General features: G+C 43.0%; 1 protein-coding gene across 1 annotated transcript in view; it reads left to right on the top strand.

The window, feature by feature from the left end:
- The first annotated feature begins 530 nt into the window (after positions 1 to 530).
- LOC144668811 (adhesion G protein-coupled receptor E3-like) overlaps positions 531 to 17,754 on the top strand; it is a 69,025-nt gene continuing 51,801 nt past the window's right edge. The window contains exons 1-3 of the mRNA XM_078531185.1: positions 531 to 878; positions 7,935 to 7,979; positions 15,991 to 16,320. Coding sequence (XP_078387311.1) covers positions 848 to 878; positions 7,935 to 7,979; positions 15,991 to 16,320 — 406 coding nt within the window. The 5' untranslated portion in view covers positions 531 to 847. The remainder of the gene's footprint in view (positions 879 to 7,934; positions 7,980 to 15,990; positions 16,321 to 17,754) is intronic.

Below are 17,754 nucleotides of genomic sequence, written 5' to 3'. Positions count from 1 at the left end.
ATCAATGTAGATTTATTGAGACATTGGATGCTGTTTGCCTGGGATTAAAAATCCAGAATTCAGGCACAGTTCTAACAGAGGCTGACTGTAAACTGTTCCTACAGGTATATAGACATTCTAATACCATTTTCAGATATTATGGTTGGAATGTGCTGCACGCTACTGAGATAAAGGAACCTAGACAACCACACTCAGAATGGAGTGTCACTGAATAAAATGTTCACTATAAGGCTTGAAGCAACTTAGTCACAATTGCTTTCTTTTTCAGCAATCTGCATCCCATTTACTTAATATTCGTCTGCAATTACCTTAATTAAACTTTGTTAAAGTTGGATGAAAAAGCATTGTCATTATACTTTGCAAATAAACTTAGTTGTTGTTCACTTCTCTGTATTTTATCGGAGTTGGACAGATCTTGATTGCACCATAGATATGACTGCACGATGGTCAGGTGGATTCAATGCAATGCATGCATAGAGTTAACAGGAATCCTCAGCATTTAGCCATAAAAAGTCACACCAAGAAGAAACCGCTTCTCAGAAGACTTTGGGTGACCGTGAGATTGACTGATACCCGCTCCCCAGAAGGGCATTTCACCCACAAAACTGTAAGCTGTTGCTGCTAATTGCTTCTTTCCTCCCACACCTAAAAGAATTGTGCTCGCGAACGCATGTTCAATTATTAGCCCTGCAGATTGAAGAACACATTCTGCAGATTAGCTGGGCTAAAATATTTGATCTGCTCAATTGATTAAATACTAAAAATTCCACTCAGAACTGAACAACAGGTTTCTTCTCAAATACCAACAGATTTGTGGAGCTGTTTTGATGCAAGGAGCACAAGGAAGATGAAGACTAGGCATTGTTTGGTGTTTCATGGTGAGTTTGGTATAATTAGCTACGTATGTATGAGTTTATGTATAAGATAATGCACGTCCATTTTATAACCGTTTTTACATCTTTACCTATGTAGGGAGTTAAGAGCCACTAACCTTATCCTTTTAATGTTACAGCCTCTCTCAAATTAGAGTTTGAATTGTATTCCCTGCACATGTAATTGCTTTTTTTCGTTCATTTGTGATATGGTGGCATGCAGGGCCAGTATTTATTGTCCATCTCTAATTGTCTTTGAGAAGATGAGCTGCCTTCTTGAACCGCTGCAGTCCATGTGCTGTAGGTACATCCACGGTTCTGTTAGGGAGGGAGTGCCAGGATTTTGACCCAGCGGCAGTGAAGGAACGGCCGATATATTTCCAAGTCAGGATGGTGAGTGGCTCGGAGGGGAACTCCCAGGTGGCGGTGTTCCCATGTCTCTGCTGCCCTTGTTCTTCTAGGCAGTCGAGGTCTCAGCTTTGGAAGGTGTCGTCAAAGCTGCCTTGGCGATTTATTGCAATTCACCTTGTAGCTGGCACACCCTGTAGCCACGGTACACCTGTTATACGGTGGATATAAATTTACTTATCTTTTTTACTTCATTCGCAGGATATGGGGCTCGCTGTCAAAGCCAATATTTTTTGCCTGCCCCTAATTGCCCTTGAAAAGGTGGTGGTGAGCCGCCTTCTTGAACTGCTGCAGTCCATATGTTGCAGCGCTGCCATTCTGAACACCCTGTTGTCATGATTCAAGCCATTAGCTCTAATCCGTCAGTCCAACAATTCAGTAATCAGGCATGGCACAATAGGTCCTAACATCAACTCTTCTAGTTAATGCTGATCTGTAATTTGGAAACAGCTATCCAAGATCATAGAGACCGTGTTGGCCACTTTTAAATCACAGGCAGGTTCACTTGAATGTACAGATGTCTGGGTGAGCTAGTGGTATGTCACATTGTAATTGATAGTAACTTACTGAGTAAACCAATAGTATTTCTCAGACAAGAATAACTACTTATAATCTGAACGTCAGTGTACTGGGCAATTGACCAATGTTAGTTTTCTGGGAAGAATACATAACGGTAATAAATGCAATGGGGCAATCTGCAAATCCACCACTTTCGGGGGTCGACAATCAACCAACAACAATAACTTGCATTTACAAAGCAGTGCATCTTACAGGGGAGGAGAGAGAGAGGGAGAGAGAGAGAGAGGCAGAGGCGTTCAGGGAGGCAATCACAGAGTTTAGGACCCAGGCAGCTGAAGGTGTGGCTGTCCATTGTGAAGCAATTAAAATTGGGAATGCGTTGGAGGCCAGAATTGTGAGGGACGTAGGGCTGGAGGAGATTACCAAGGTAAGGAAGGACCGAGATCTTGGACGGATGTGAAAGCAAGGATGAGAATTTTAAAACTAAAGCAAAATATTGGGGACTCTGGAAATCTGAAATGAAAACAGGAAATGCTGGAAATACTCAGCAAGTCAGGCAGCATCTCTGGAAAGAGTAACAGAGTTAATGTTTCAGATTGATGACCTGAATTTAGGAAAACTTAGAGAGGCTGGGGAAGGTGGGGATGGGAAACGAACAAAATGGAAGGTCTACAATAGGATGAAAGGCAGGAGGGATTAAATGTCAAAAGGGCTGATCATGCAAGGCAAAAGGTGGTGGTAAAGGAAAAAGTAAAAGTAAAGGAACTAAAGGTAGATCTAGAGGTGTAAATGGGAATAGCAGAATCATCGCCAACAGCTCTCCTCACACACACACACCATGTCCCAGCGGACCCGATTTATATGTGCTCAAAGTACTTTATTAGCCAATACCCTTCACCTGTGCATGCTAACACATACCATTTAACAGCTATGATGTAAACTTGTTGAATTCAATGTTAATTCCAGAAGTTGGTAAAGTATTTAATTGAAAGATGCTGTTTGTTGAATTAAATGTGAGCTTCATTGGAACGCTGTAGGGTCTGAGGACCAAGTGGTCAGGGTGGGAGTGAGGCAGAGAATCAAAATGACAAGTAACGGAAAGCTCAGGATAGAGTGAAGACTGAATGGAGGTGTTCCACAAAGCAATCACCCAGTCTGCATTTAGTCCCCCTAGTGCAGGGGAGACTGTATTATGAGCAGTGAAGAGAGTATTACAAAATTGAGAGGTACAAGTAAATTGCTGTTTCACTTGGAAGGAGTGTTTGGGGCCTTGGGAGGTGAGAAGGGAGAAGATTAAATGACAGGCATTGCATTTTCTGCTCTTGCATAGAAAGGTGAGATGGGAAGGGTGTTGGGGGTGACTGAGGAGTGGGCCAGGGTGTCGCAGAGGGAATAGTCCCTTTGGAATGCTGAAAGGGGAATGGAGGGAAAGATGTGTTTGGTGATGGTATCACACTGGAAGTGGCAGGAACAGTGGAAGATAATCCATTGAATATGGAGGCTGGTGGGATGGTGAGTGAGGACAAGGGGAACCCTGCCATAGTTCTGGGAAAGGATGAGAGCAGGTGTGCAGAAAATGGGACAAGCATGGCTGAGGGTCCTGTGAATCACGTTGGAGGAGAATCCTCCGTTCAAGGGAAAGGAAGACATATCAGAAGCGCTGGTGTAGAACAGATACAAAGGAGGCAGGGAAACTGGGAGAATGGAGTCCTTAGAGGAGTGTGAGGAAGTGTAATTGAGGTAGCTGAGAGAACCAGTGGCCTTTATAGTAAATATTTGTTGTCAGCCTATCCTCAGAAATAGAGAAGTTGTTGAAAGGAAGGGGAGAGTCAAAGTTAAAAGGAGGGAAGTGTTGAAATTTGAAGTAACGTTGGCGAAATTTTCCAATACGGGGCAAGAGCAGGAATCAGCATTGATACAGTCTTCAGTTCACCAGAATTGGTGAGGGAGGGGACCTGAGTAGGACTGGTACAAAGAATGTTCTATATATACTAAAAAAGAGTAGGTAAAGCTAGGACTCATACAGGTTCCCATTGCAACATCTTTTATTTGGAGGAAGTGAGTGGTGTCAAAGGAGAAGTTGTTCAGCGTGACAACATGTTCAATCAGGTACCTGAATGTATGACCTCGAGCTTCTGGTCACTTGTCATGTTCATTCTCCGTCCCCACCCCTACTTTGACTTCTCTGTCCTCAGCCTCTTACACACTGTTCCACTGAAGCTCAATGTAAACTTGAGGAACTGCACCTCATCTGTTGGTTAGGCCTTTTACAGCCTTCCAGACACAATATCGAGTTCAACAATTTCAGATCCTAATCACCTCCCCCATTTTTCAGACTCCAGCTGTTGGTGGTGATCCTGCTTTTCCCATTTCCACCTCCTCTAGACCCGTCCTTTGTTTCTCTCCCTGTCCCATTTTTTTGCCTTGCACATTCGTCTCTTTTCTCTTTCCTGTCTTCCACCCAATCACACACATTCCTCCACTGTTCATTCCACCCCTCTCCCCTTTCCCTGGATTTATAGAGCCTGATACTCTCTAACTTCTTCCAGTTCTGATGAAAGGTTGTCAACCTGGACACCGGGCTGGATTTTACGTTCCCCCACCAGCTTATTTTAAGACAGAGGGGCTCTTAAGGCGCAGCGTGTGATCTTCCCACCACCTTGCCACCTGGCCCTGACCTGTCTTCCATTTATGATGGGCTGGGAGGCATCATCAAGAAGCCTGCCTGTCCTTGGGCCTTTGGAGGCCCTTAAGCGGCCAATTAGTGGCCACTGAAATACCTCATTCCATCTCCCTCACTATTTTACCCATGGCAGAGGGAGGCCCATGCCAGGTGGGAAACCAGGCTGTGAGGGCTGGTGTCAGTCAAGAGTGTGAGGGTACCTCAGTTGGGGGTTCACTCTGCCCATTCGAGGCACTCCCCCCCTACCCCCACCAAGTTCATACTCCCTTTTTAACCCTCCACCCGTGCTCTCTCAAACCAGCCCCCTCCCCTCACTCCTCTCGCTGAGATCTGCCAGCCAGGACTCTCCAATACCCCCCGGACCTACTTTGTATTCCACCTCCATACCCTCCTCCTCTTTGGGGACTGCCCGTAGTGCCTACCACTCAAACCTGGCACTGCTCGAGCTACAGAGCTGCTGGCCAATCAGATTGACTGGCAGCTCTGGGTAGAAGTCTCGACCTCAGACAATTAACTTTGCTTCCAGTGTAAAATGGCTGCGGGGCGGACAGCTTCTTGGTGAGGCGGGCTCCCCACTGACATTTTAGACAGGTAGAGGAGGGGGTTTATGGAATATGGAGCCCTGTAAAATTCAGCCCATTATCTCGGTTCCTCTCCACAGATGTGCCTGACCTACAGAGTACTTCCAGCCTTTTCTGTTTCTATTTGGGAACTTTAAAATGGAGGCGTTGTCCAGCTAAGGGCCAATAGGTCAGCGAGCACAAGAGTGATTGGTGAACGGGTCCTGGTGCAATGTAGGATGCAGGAGGAGCTCAAAGATGATTGGAAGATGGATTTCTGTGGAGATCATCACCTCGATCTTTATATAGGTTGACTATAAAGCTCTCCATATTTGGCATGAGCTTTTCACCGCAGCTTTAGGGTCAATTCATCCCTCAACCAGCACTGAACTAGATTACCCGGTCACTATGTCATTTCTGGCTTTGAGATCTTGCTGTGAGCATATTGTCTGCCTCATTCTCTACATTAGAATAGTGACTGCACTTCGAAAGTACTCCACTGGGTTATAAAGCACTCTGAGGTGTCCCGAGACCACGAAAGTGGCTATACAAATGCAAGTTCTTTCTTTAGTTTTCTTACTGTCCACCTTTCCATGGAGATGCGAGCTATACATTGTGCCCTAGCAGCAATTAAAGGGAACATAGGGGATAACAAGTGACTGTGGGCTTCCAACAGAGACATGGGACAAATGTTTAGAGGGCTCATGATTTTTCTTTCCAATACTCAGAGGTGTGGAGGTGACTGGGATCAGTTGTAAAATGCTGAAGAGAAGATATTCTGGGAAAGCTTTTCATTTTGCACTCATCCTGACAAACACCAGATTGCCAATGTCAGGGGAAGCAACAACTTTATACTGCGTGAGAAGAGAGTGCTGATTGGTTGGCATGTGGATCGAGGTGTTGCCATGGAGAATACACCAGGCAACACCTATACCAATTAGAGTCCACTGGCCAACCAATCAGAACTCTCTTCTCATACAGTAGAAAGTTGTTGCTTCCCCTGACATTAGTATTCTTGCGATTGTCCTGATGAGTGCAAGACGAAAAGCTTCGACAAAATGTCACTTATCAGCAATACTCAAATTCTGTACTTACTCCCAAATGACTAGTTGTAAAATGAGTGTCCTTAAACTCACACAGTGCACTGCAGGCACAACAATAAGTGAATGTGTTGAAGTAATATTTGATGGTATGTCCTTCATTAAGTTTCACAGTAGGGATGCACGCCACTGTAAGTGGAAATGACACCAACGCAAACCCGTTACTATCAATCCATTTTATAGACTCATACAGCACACAAGGAGGCCATTCGGCCCACCATACCAATGCTGGTTCTTTGAAACAACCTGCTCAGTTAGTCTCACATGTACCCCTGCTCTTTCTTAGCCCTGCAAGTTTTCACCTTCAAGCACATAATCAATCCTCTTTTGAAAGTTACTGTTGAATCTGCTTCCACCATCCTTTTAGTCAGCGTGTTCCCGATCATAATATGTTGAGCTTAAAAAAAAAATCACCTCTGGCTCTTTTGTCAACCACCTTAAATCTGTGTCCTCTAACCCTCCTGCCACTGGAAGCTGTTTCCCCACTTTTGCTCAATCAAAACCTCTCATAACTTTGCAAACGATGGTGGCGTTGGAATAGTGATATTGTTACTGGACTAGTGCTCCAGAGACCCAAGATAATTCTCTGGGGACCTGGGTTTGAATCCAACCCATAACAGATGGTGAAATCTGAATTCAATAAAAAGAATCTGGAATTAAACGTCTAATGATGACCATGAAACCGTTGTCGATTGTCATCAAAACCCATCTGGTTCACTCATGCTCTTTAGGGAAGGAAATCTGCTGTCCTTACCTGGTCTGGCCTACATGAAATGGACTAGCAAGCCACTTAGTTCTCAAGGGCAATTAGGGATGGGCAACAAATTCTGGTCCAGTCAGTGACACGTATGAACAAATAAAAAAAAACTCTATTAAATCTCCTCTCAAACTTCTCTTCCCTAAGGAGAACAACCCCAACTTCACAAGTCTCTGTTGTGTTGTCTGTAAGTATATGATGTGTTCACTGGGATGCAGTGCAAGAATTATTCATTGACCTTTACAATCAGACCCACGGTGTGTGCTGTCTTTGAAAACAGGGTGAGAAAAGTTCATCCTTTCTGCTCATAAACACAGACACTGTTGTACAATTTTGCAGCTGACAGCGCACAGAGGAAATCTATTTGCCTTCCTCATTTCTGGCTGGTAAGTAAAGAAGAAGCAACACGACTTTTGAAGGTATTTCAGAATAATCATAATGAGCAGGAAAAAACAAATGTATGATTATCTAAAGGATCTATTGCGAGGTCTCTGCATACTGTCGTACATTGTTATTATTACTGTGAACATAGTTCTTTCAGGGAACTGGCGCAACCAAGATGGGTCAAATAGCCTTATTCAGTGCAATATAATTCTATGTTAATGCCCAAGGTGGGTCAAATAGAATTATGCTGCCCCGGAGAAGGCTATGTTAAAGCCCTTCCCTCTCCAAGTCTCTCCACCTCTCTACCTTTCTCTTCTCATTTACAATCCCCCTTAAAGCTCGTCTGTCCTGCTATCTTGTTTTGTGGCTCTGTGTCAAATTTTATTTGATAATGCTCCAATGAAACACCTTGGGGCACTTAGCAATGTTAAAATTGCCATATATAAGCACATCGTTGTAGTTATTGCTGTTGGATGAAATGCTTCTGCCATTATTTAAACAAAGGCATTAAACCCATGTAAACTTACCCACCCACTGTGCCACGAAACTTCCCTTTTGCTTGTTAACTCCAATTTATAAAAAAAAACTAATGTAATTCCAAAAAGCTGTTCACATGTAATCTAAGCAAATCACAATTCTTTTGTTTTCTAGCTGTTTTTTATTGGATCATTTGGAATCAAAACATTCATCAATCTGGTAAGGCGTAAAGCATTTTCAGTTTGAAGTTCACTCCTCAATTGTACTCATCCTTCTTACACACAGAAATGTGACTCAAAGGTCTGAAGTGCATTAGCCAAATTACGCTCATAGTCCTTCCTTGTAACCAAGAGTTACTAATATGGCAGAAATATTGTACGAGATTTACAGTACAAAATAGCCCATTTAGAATAAAAGACTCGCAGAATAACTACAGCACAGAAGGAGGCCATTTGGCCTATCATGCCTGTGCTGGCTCTCTGCAACAGCAATTTAGCGAGCCCCACTCCCCTGCCCTTCCCCAAACAGCCTTGCAATTTTTCTTTTCCCCCTTCAGGTACTTGTCCAATTCCCATTTGAAAGCCACGACCGAATCAACCTCCACCACATTCTCAGGCAGTGTGTTCCAGATTGTAACTGCACACTGTGTAAAAGCGTTTTCCAACAAGTCATTATAATAACCCAGAGCCAGGACCAACAGGTGAGAAGCAGCCTCTCCGAGGGGGTCACACTGCCTTCAGAGTGTCTATTGACACCACTGTACCAGCCAATGGGTTGGAGGTAAGGTGGGATTTACAGAGGGGCTCACAGCACACAGTCTGTTGTACAACAAACTAGTATATTTACTCAGCGAACAAGAGGCTGCTTAAATAACACATTACAACAGTATACAGAGTCTACTTAAAGAGAATCTCTGAACTGCAGCATATGCCTCCATATAAAAACAGAGTGATTTCTCCAGCGAAAAGCAGTGAGTGGAGGATTGTTAAATAATACTGAATATTGCTGAAAAGAGAGGCATGTTGCAGAAGCTTTTCATCTGCACTCATTAGGATGAATGCAAGAATGTGCTTGAAAAACCCAGAATAAAACATCTACTGTTAGATAGGATTTCACGATTAGGCAGCACTTGCTGAACAATCCTGAGTGTGCCAATAGCTACACTAACAACCAATTTAAGATAATCAGTTCAGTTCAAAACGTGACTCATTTACGCTTTCTCAGAGTGACAGACATTCATTTGCAGGGACCAGTTCTCTGCAAATGAAAGGAATCTGTTCAAGCCTTCCAACTTTTTTGAATTTCCTGGGAGCTTGGGGAGCCTTTAGTTCCCCATTGCTTTCTCCCTGGCAAAGTCTTGGCCAATCAGAGTCAACTTGCCAGTCAATCAGCACATTTTTTCCTTTGGTATAAATTATTGTGATCATTTGAAAATTTGCCATTCTTGTGTTTGTCCTGATGAGTTCAAGACCTAAAGTTTTGGCATCATGTCCCTCTTTCCGGCAATAAAATAATACAGAATGATTCTCCTTCAGAAAAATGCCATGAGTGGAGGATAAATACATATAAATTGTATGTGTAATAATAAATCCTAGTCACTTACAGCAATGTGGTATCCAGGTGTGATTAACAGGAGAAATACCCAATTATCCCTATTCTGGCTGTCGATAGTGGTGCCTATATATGCATGCCTCTTTAACATCACAGATATATAGCCCATTGAGCTAACACCAACAGTCTTCAATAAGCTCCAATAGCTGTTTGGCAATAAAGACCAAGACTAAGACAGACTCCTTCAGATAGGGTTTTATCTCTGGTGCACAAAACTCTCTAGAGAGAGAACTTGCCTCACTTGTTTTCCCTTTTATGCAGCTAAATGGGTACTTAGGTTGTTAACTGATGACTAGCAATTGAACTCCTTGTGAGTTAACTGTTTCCTTCCCCAACATATTCTCCTCTTAAGAAGAAAGCAACCCTTAAGTGTATTTAATCACACAAAAAAATAAAGATGGATCTTCTCTTCCATATCAATATATATATTTCCATTCAATGAATCCACCTTACTCCCCCTTCTTAAAAAAAGTGTAGAAATGCCCACACAAAAGAATACTCCTTTTTGTCTTCTCAAAGGAAAAGATGTCCCTTCTTTGAGGATCTCCAATAACGTTTTGGAGCTCGCTCCTCTTTTGGTGAAGCAGTCAGACAATTGGTAGCTGCTATCAATCCATTGATCTTGGCAATCTCCTTATTCCCGAGCATCTGTTTTGAGTTTGCAATGTCAATTTGTAACCTCTTTTCATTAACGGACTTCATAGAGTGAACATTTTCCCCAAGTGACTTATGGTCTATAAGACATTCGATAGGTACTGTTCCTGAAAACCCTTTTTTGTTTAAAATTTCTGCCAGCATCTTTGATATAAAGAAGGCCACATCTACAACCTCAACAAGGGTGAGAGTCTCCGCTGCCAACGTAGTTTTTATGACTCTTCATGTCCTTTTTAGATTCCCATGCCAAAGGGCAACATTTGCCTTTCTCCCCCATGAGAAAGACTATAAATCCTCCCGCACTCGAACAGCTATCACATAGATTTGCACAGGGCGGGTCACTAAACACAGTTTCATTTTTCGAAGATCACCCAAACATGGGAATTTCAAAATGCACTGCTCCATTTTTAATTTTGTCCATGTTTTGTTTGCTCAAATGATTTCTTCAACCTTGGGATCATTCATTTTAGTGCTCAGTTCCAAAACATCTAAACCAATGTCTGGTCTTGCTTGTTTACCTAACTCAGTTAGACTTCTGAGTTTCTCCTTTTCCATTTCAGAAGCCGCTGAATCTTTCTGGGAGGCCCTACCATGACTCCATGACTAATTGCAATGGGATTAATGTTCATTAAGTAGGATTGCTGATGTAAAATGATGTGTGATCCGCTCTGGCTGATTTCCAATCCAATGTATTTAAACGCACCAGAAGCCTGACTTCCAATTTTGAACTCCGTTCTGAGCCCATTAATGACAACTGTTTAAATTCGCTACTACCACCCCACAAAAAAATCGTCTACATGCATCATAAAGATGCCAGCAAGTTTCCCTCCACGGTGCCAATAAAACATTGTCGGGTCTGCTTCCAACTGAAGACAGCCCAACTTTAACAAAACTGACCTCACTGAGAAATACCAAACTCTGGAGGGATCATTTAAATCATATACACATTTATTTAGCTTCCAGAGTGTTTCTTCTGCATTTGGTACCTCTTTCGGTGATGGAGAAAAACTTCCTTTTGAAGTTGGTGTCCCTGCAAAAAGGCCACTTTAATATCACTGGTCTTACATTCCCAAAGCATTTGTAGCTAACAGAGCCAAAAGGATCTTCAGAATAACTTTTCCTGCCATAGGTGAAGCTACTCTTACATCCTGGTCACCCAATTTTTCTTCAAACCCTCGTGCCATTATCCTGGCTTTAGCTTTATAAACCCCATCAGGAAGCACCTTTTATAAACCCCATCAGGAAGCACCTTTTATAAACCCCATCAGGAAGCACCTTTTATAAATCCCATCAGAGAGCACCTTTTATAAACCCCATCAGGAAGCACCTTTTATAAATCCCATCAGAGAGCACCTTTTATAAACCCCATCAGGAAGCACCTTTTATAAATCCCATCAGGAAGCACTTTTTATAAACCCCATCAGGAAGCACCTTTTATAAACCCCATCAGGAAGCACCTTTTATAAACCCCATCAGGAAGCACCTTTTATAAATCCCATCAGGAAGCACCTTTTATAAACCCCATCAGGAAGCACCTTTTATAAACCCCATCAGGAAGCACCTTTTATAAATCCCATCAGAGAGCACCTTTTATAAACCCCATCAGGAAGCACCTTTTATAAATCCCATCAGGAAGCACCTTTTATAAACCCCATCAGGGAGCACTTTTTATAAACCCCATCAGGGAGCACCTTTTATAAACCCCATCAGGGAGCACCTTTTCTGTGCATATCCATCTATGAGATAGAGCTGGTTGTGCCCTATCTGGCATCCCTGTGTATACCCCAAATTCTTGGCAACTATGTAGTTGTCCCGATCTGCAGGAACCATTCCAGAATCTATAGAATTTTGGAAAATGATCACCAATGCATCCACTATCTCTATAGCAACCTCTTTCAACACTCTGTGATGCAGAATATCAGGTCCTGGTGACTTACCAACTTCCAGTCCCATTAATTTCTTCAATACAACCTTCTTTCTTATATTAATTTCCTTCAACTCTTCATTCTCCCTAGTCCCTTGCATATCTAAGCCTGGGAGATTTCCTGTATCTTCCTCAGTGAAGACAGACACAAAGTAATCATTTAGCCTCTCTGTCATTTCGCTATTCCCTAATTAAAAATTCTCCTGACTCTGTCTGTAATGGGCCCACATATGTCTTAGCCAAACATTTCATTTTTACATTCCTGTAGAAGCTTTTACAGTCAGTTTTTGTTTTTTGCTAGATTGCATTCATATTCTATTCTCCCTTTATCAGTTTCTTAGTCTTCCTTTGCTGTATTCTAAAAACCTCCTAATCCTCAGGGTTACTACTATTTCTGGCAACTTTATAAGCCTTTCCTTTTAATCTTATACAATCCTTAATTTCCTTTGTCAGCCACGGTTGACTGGCATTTTTGGGTTTTTGCACCTTAAAGGAATGTATAGGTGCTGTAAGTTATGTAATAGTTCTTTGAAGACTATCCATTACCTATGTACAGTCAGACCTTTTAATGTATTTTCCCAATCCACCTCAGCCAATTTGTCCCTCATGCCTTCATGATTTCCTTTCTTCAACTTTAACACCCTTGCTTCAGAGTGAACTACCTCATTTTCAAACATAAAGCAAAATTCTATCATATTGTGGTCACTCATCCCTAAAGGCTCTTTTACAACAAGATTATTGATTAGTCCTTTTTCATTACATAATACTAGATCTAAAATAGCCTGTCCTCTAGTCGGCTCCTCAATATACTGCTCTAGAAAACTATCCCTACCACACTCCAGAAACTTGTCTTCCACAGCATTAGTGCTCAGTTGGTTTACCCAGTCTATATGCAGATTGAAGTCACCCATGATTACTGTATCGCCCATGCTACATGCTTCTCTCATCTCCTGATTAATACCATGCCCACATGACCATTACTGTTTGGTGGCCTATAAACAACTCCAAGCAATGTCTGCTGCCCTTTGCTGTTTCTTAGCTCCAACCAAACAGATTACAAACATTGTTCTTCCGATCTGAGATCCTCCCTTACTAATGCTCTGATCCCATCCCTTATTATCAGTGCAACTCCACCTCTTTTCCCTTTTTGTCTGTCCTTCCCAAATGTCAAACATCCTTGAATATTCAGTTGCCAGTCTTGGTCACTATGCAGCCATGTTTCCATAATGGCAATTATATCACACTCATTTACCTCTATTTGTGCCTTTAGATCATCTACCTTATTGTGAATGCTGCACGCACTCAGGTAGAGTGCCCTCAACTTTGTCTTTTTGACATCATTACGCATTTGAAGCATACTCAGTGCTCTGCTTTGTTTCTCCTGCCTTCTAGTCTCACCACTACTCCCTGTTTCCAACTTTACTTCCTTCCAATTTGGGCCACCCCTCAGGTTCCTACCCACCTGACAAGCTAGTTTAAATCCACCCCAACAGCACTACTAAATCTCCCTGCGAGTATATCAGTCCCAGCCCTGTTACGGTGTAACCTCTCCAGCTTGTACAAGTCCCAGCTGCCCCAGAACCAGCCCCAATGCCTCAGAAATCTAATGCCCCTCCCTCCTACACCAGTTCTCCAGCCACGTACTTAATCGATCAATCCTCCTATTCCCGTGCTCAGTAGAATGTGGCACTGGGAGTAATCCTGAGATTACTGCTCTTGAGGTCCTGCTTTTTAATTTCCTTCCGAACTCCCTGAACTCTGCTTTCAGGGTCTTATCCCTCTTCCTATCTATGTCATTGGTGCCAATTTGGACCACGACTTCTGGCTGATCCCCCTCCTCCTGAAGGATGTCCTGCAGCTGTTCCATGACATCCTTGACCCTGGCACCAGTGAAGCAACTCACCATCCCTGGAGTCACATTTACTGCCACAGATACGCCCGTCCGATCCCCTGACTATGGAATCCCCGATCACTCTTCTATTCTTCTTCCTCCCTGCACAGCTGAGCTGCCCGTGGTGCCACAGGCTTGGCTCTGGCTGCACTCCCCTGAGGAACCATCAGCGTCCAAAATGGAAAACCGATTAGCAAGCAGGATAAACTCAGGGGACTCCTGTACTACCTGCCTGGTTCTCTTAGTCTGCCAGTTGGCCACCCATTCCCTCCCTGGCTGTAAGCTTCTGACCTGTGGTGTGACCCCCCCTCCCTAAACATGCTATCCACGTGGTCCTCTGCCTCGCAGATGCAGAAGTGACTCCAGTCACCACTCACATTCCAAAACCCAGAGCTCAAGCTTGTGCAGCTGGTGACACTACCTACAGACGTGTTTGTGTTTGTCTGGGACACATGGTGCGTCCACAGCTTCACACGTACCACAGGATGCACACTCCACTTGGCCAAGCTGAACTGTCATTCCGTAACCCTAAAAACTATTTATTACACTTAGAGTAAGTAGAATGAGTAGAATAAATGACTAGCAACTTAACTTTACCACACTTAGGCTAACTTTATCTTACTTTGGTTTACTTTATTACTTTATTTCACTTTGACTTGATATAACTTTACTCCCCTATTGCTAGTGTTCCTTACTGAAATCCAAGCAGCTACTTCTTTATAAATGATATGTTTTTCTGGTTTTAAGCTACTTAAACACACCCCCTAATAGCAGCCTCTCACCAACCAATGAACCTACAGTTTTCCTGTGATGTCACTCCTGGATTTTTATTTTCAAAATCAGCCCATGTCTATGTAGAGGTGTCCCTCACAGGTCTGGCTGTCTCTGCTCCTGAAAAGCTAAGTGAAGGCCCCGAGCCTCACCCTCTGTTTATCTGCTGCCCAAGTAGAGGTGTCCCTCGCTGGTCTGGCTGTTGCCACTCGCAGAAGGTGAGACAGAGAGTAGGGGTAATTGGCGTATACTCTAATGGGCAGGATGTGGCTGTTTATGTCCTGTAGTAGAACCTCAGCTACTCATTGTATCTATTAATGTCCTACATGATGGGATAGAAAGCCACATATCTAAATTTGATGCTGACAAGAAATGGGCTGCATGATGAGCAGTATAGATAGTACCATAAAATTAGAGATATTGTTAGATTGAGTGAATGGGTGTAAGGGTGTGGAAAATGAAATTCAATGTGGGCAGATGTGAGGTCATCCACATCCTAAATAGGATAGAATAGAGCACTTTCTAAAAGCTAGAAGTAGTGGAGGTCCTAAGAGACTTTGGGGTTCCAGGTACATAAATCATTGAAATGCCATGGACAGGTACAGGAAATCTCAGAAAGACTAATGGAATGCTGTCCTTTATATTTAGAGGACTAGAATGCAAGGGGGTAGAAGTCATGCTTAAACTATACAAAACCCTGGTTAGACCATACCTGGAGTACAGTGAACAGATCTGGGCACCACACCTTATGAAGGATATGTTGGCCATGGAGTGCAGTGTAGATTGGAGACCTGGACTTCCAGGATTATGCCATGAAGAGAGACTAAACTAACTGGTGTTGTATCCACTGGGATTTAGAAGATTTAATCTAAGTTTTCAAGATCTTAAGGGGGCCTGATAGGGTTGATAGAAACTCTTCCCGCTGGTTGGTGAGTCTAGGACTAAGTGACAGTGTTTAAAAATTAGAGCCAGGCCCTTCAGGAGTAAGATTAGGAAACATTTCTTCACCCAAAGGGTAGTAAAAGTTTGGAACTCTTTTCTGCAAATGGGTAATTGATGCAAAATCAATTGTTGGTTTTAAATCTAAGATAGGTAGATTTTTGTTAACCAAAGGTATTAAGGGATGCCAGGCAAAGGCGATGCTATGGAATTAGGATTAAGGTCAGCCAAGGTCTCATTGAACTGGCTCCAGGAAGTAAATGTACTTCTCTTGCTCCTGGGTGCAACGATGCTTCAAAGTGAGCCCAATATGTTTTGGGTTAGATCTGCAGATTCTAATCTTAGAAGTGTTTTGGTTCAAATGTCACTGTTCAACAGCTCTGAAAGCCCATCCTCCTCTATATTACATGCTCTGAGTGCAATCTCTGTTCATTTTGCAGAGGGGTTACACATCAGCGGACAGTTGGGATCCTCGGTCACCTTGCCTTGCATCTACGACGTTGACTATTATGGTTTAATTTCAATGTGTTGGGGCCAAGGGAGGTGCACTTTAATTTATTGCCACAATACTTTGCTTACAACTAACGGGAAGCATGTCGTGGATAATTTTGAATCAAAGTACAAATTGTATGGGGACATAGAGCGAGGTGACCTGTCTCTAACCATACACAATGTGAGCTTGGAAGATGAGGGCCTGTACTGCTGCCGTTTGGAGATTCCTGGACCTATCAATGACAGGAAAGAAGAAATCACCCTCAGTGTTCGAAATGGTGAGTTCATGCAATTTATCTGATTCTAAAGGACTGAAATTGCCTTCTTATATTTCACGATTCACTGCTGAATCATTCAGAATGCCTGAAGGGTTCTGAAGTAGTAAATAAGTAGAAATTGTTTCCACTCTCAGGAGGGCCGATCACCAGAGGACACAGAATTGAGACGATTGGGCAAAAGGACCAGGTGGTGAGATTGAGGAGAATTATTTTTTTTATGCAGCGAGTTGTTGTGGTCTGGAATCCGCTGCCTGAAAAGGGCGGTGGAAGCAGATTCCATGGTACCTTTCAAAAAGAAATTGGATCCATACTCGAAACGGAAAATATCACAGGGTTATGCGAGAAGAGATGGGCAACGGGGACAAATTGAATAGCCCTTTCAAAGAGCCAGTCCAGACATGATGGGCCGAATGGCCTCCTTCTGTGCTGTTAGCTTCTTTGCTACTCTTTTTTTTGTTGTAAGTGGAAGTGGATTATATACATTCAGCTCGGGCAATCACAGTGGTGCTAAATTGGAGCAACTTTCCTCCCAGGTTTTCACTAATTTGGCATGGGTCATCCGAGCAGGCCATGGTCATCCGAGCAGGTCATGGTCATCCGAGCAGGCTATGGTCATCCGAGTAGGTCATGGTCATCTGAGTAGGCCATGGTCATCCGAGCAGGTCATGGTCATCTGAGCAGGACATGGGGGTGGCTGGCTTGGGAATTTAAAAAAGGTTTTACCTTGTCGCAATCGTCGGCAGCCTTGCCACATTTTCGAAGACCAAGAGGCAGGTTTTGCTTTGCATTGGCCCTAACCTGGGATAGCTTCCCTTGTACTGAAATAGGGGCAGTGTTTCATTCCTAGCACAGCGCAGGTCATCAAATAAGAATTGCAAATAATGCAGTGACCAGACTTGATAAAGGCCGGATTAAAAATAAAAGGGAAATACAAGGTGGGGGGATCCTTAGAATCAACATTATCAGGCTCATTTATTTTGCTGTGTTAACTTTCTGTATATTTTGTAAGATTATTGAAATTGATTGCAGCTATGCTCCTGTCATGTTTACACCTTCATCACAGCAGAACAACTAGCTGCACTTTTAAGGCGCTTTTAGCTTATTAAAAGTATCCCAAAGGCACTTCACAGGAACATAATCAAACAAAATTTGACACCGAGCCATGTAAGGAGATATTAGGACAGACGCCTGGAATCTTGGTCAAAGAAACAGGTTTTAGGGAGTTTCTTAAAGGAGCAGAGAGTGACAGGGAGGTTTAGGGAGGCAATCCCAGAGCTTAGGGATCTAGATCGCTGTAGGTACAGCTGCCAATGTAAAGTTCCCTATTTATCGCAAGTGTACCGACTATACAACAAGGGCTGGCAAAACAATACTGTGGGTTTGTTACTTGAAGATAAGACTATCTAGAGGCAATGGTAACTCGGAGGCTATATA

Source organism: Cetorhinus maximus, chromosome 28 (genome assembly GCF_964194155.1).
Source record: "Cetorhinus maximus chromosome 28, sCetMax3.hap1.1, whole genome shotgun sequence".
Lineage (NCBI taxonomy): Eukaryota > Metazoa > Chordata > Chondrichthyes > Lamniformes > Cetorhinidae > Cetorhinus > Cetorhinus maximus.
The sequence above is the reverse complement of the archived record's forward strand: the minus strand, read 5'-3'. Positions and strand labels throughout refer to the sequence as shown.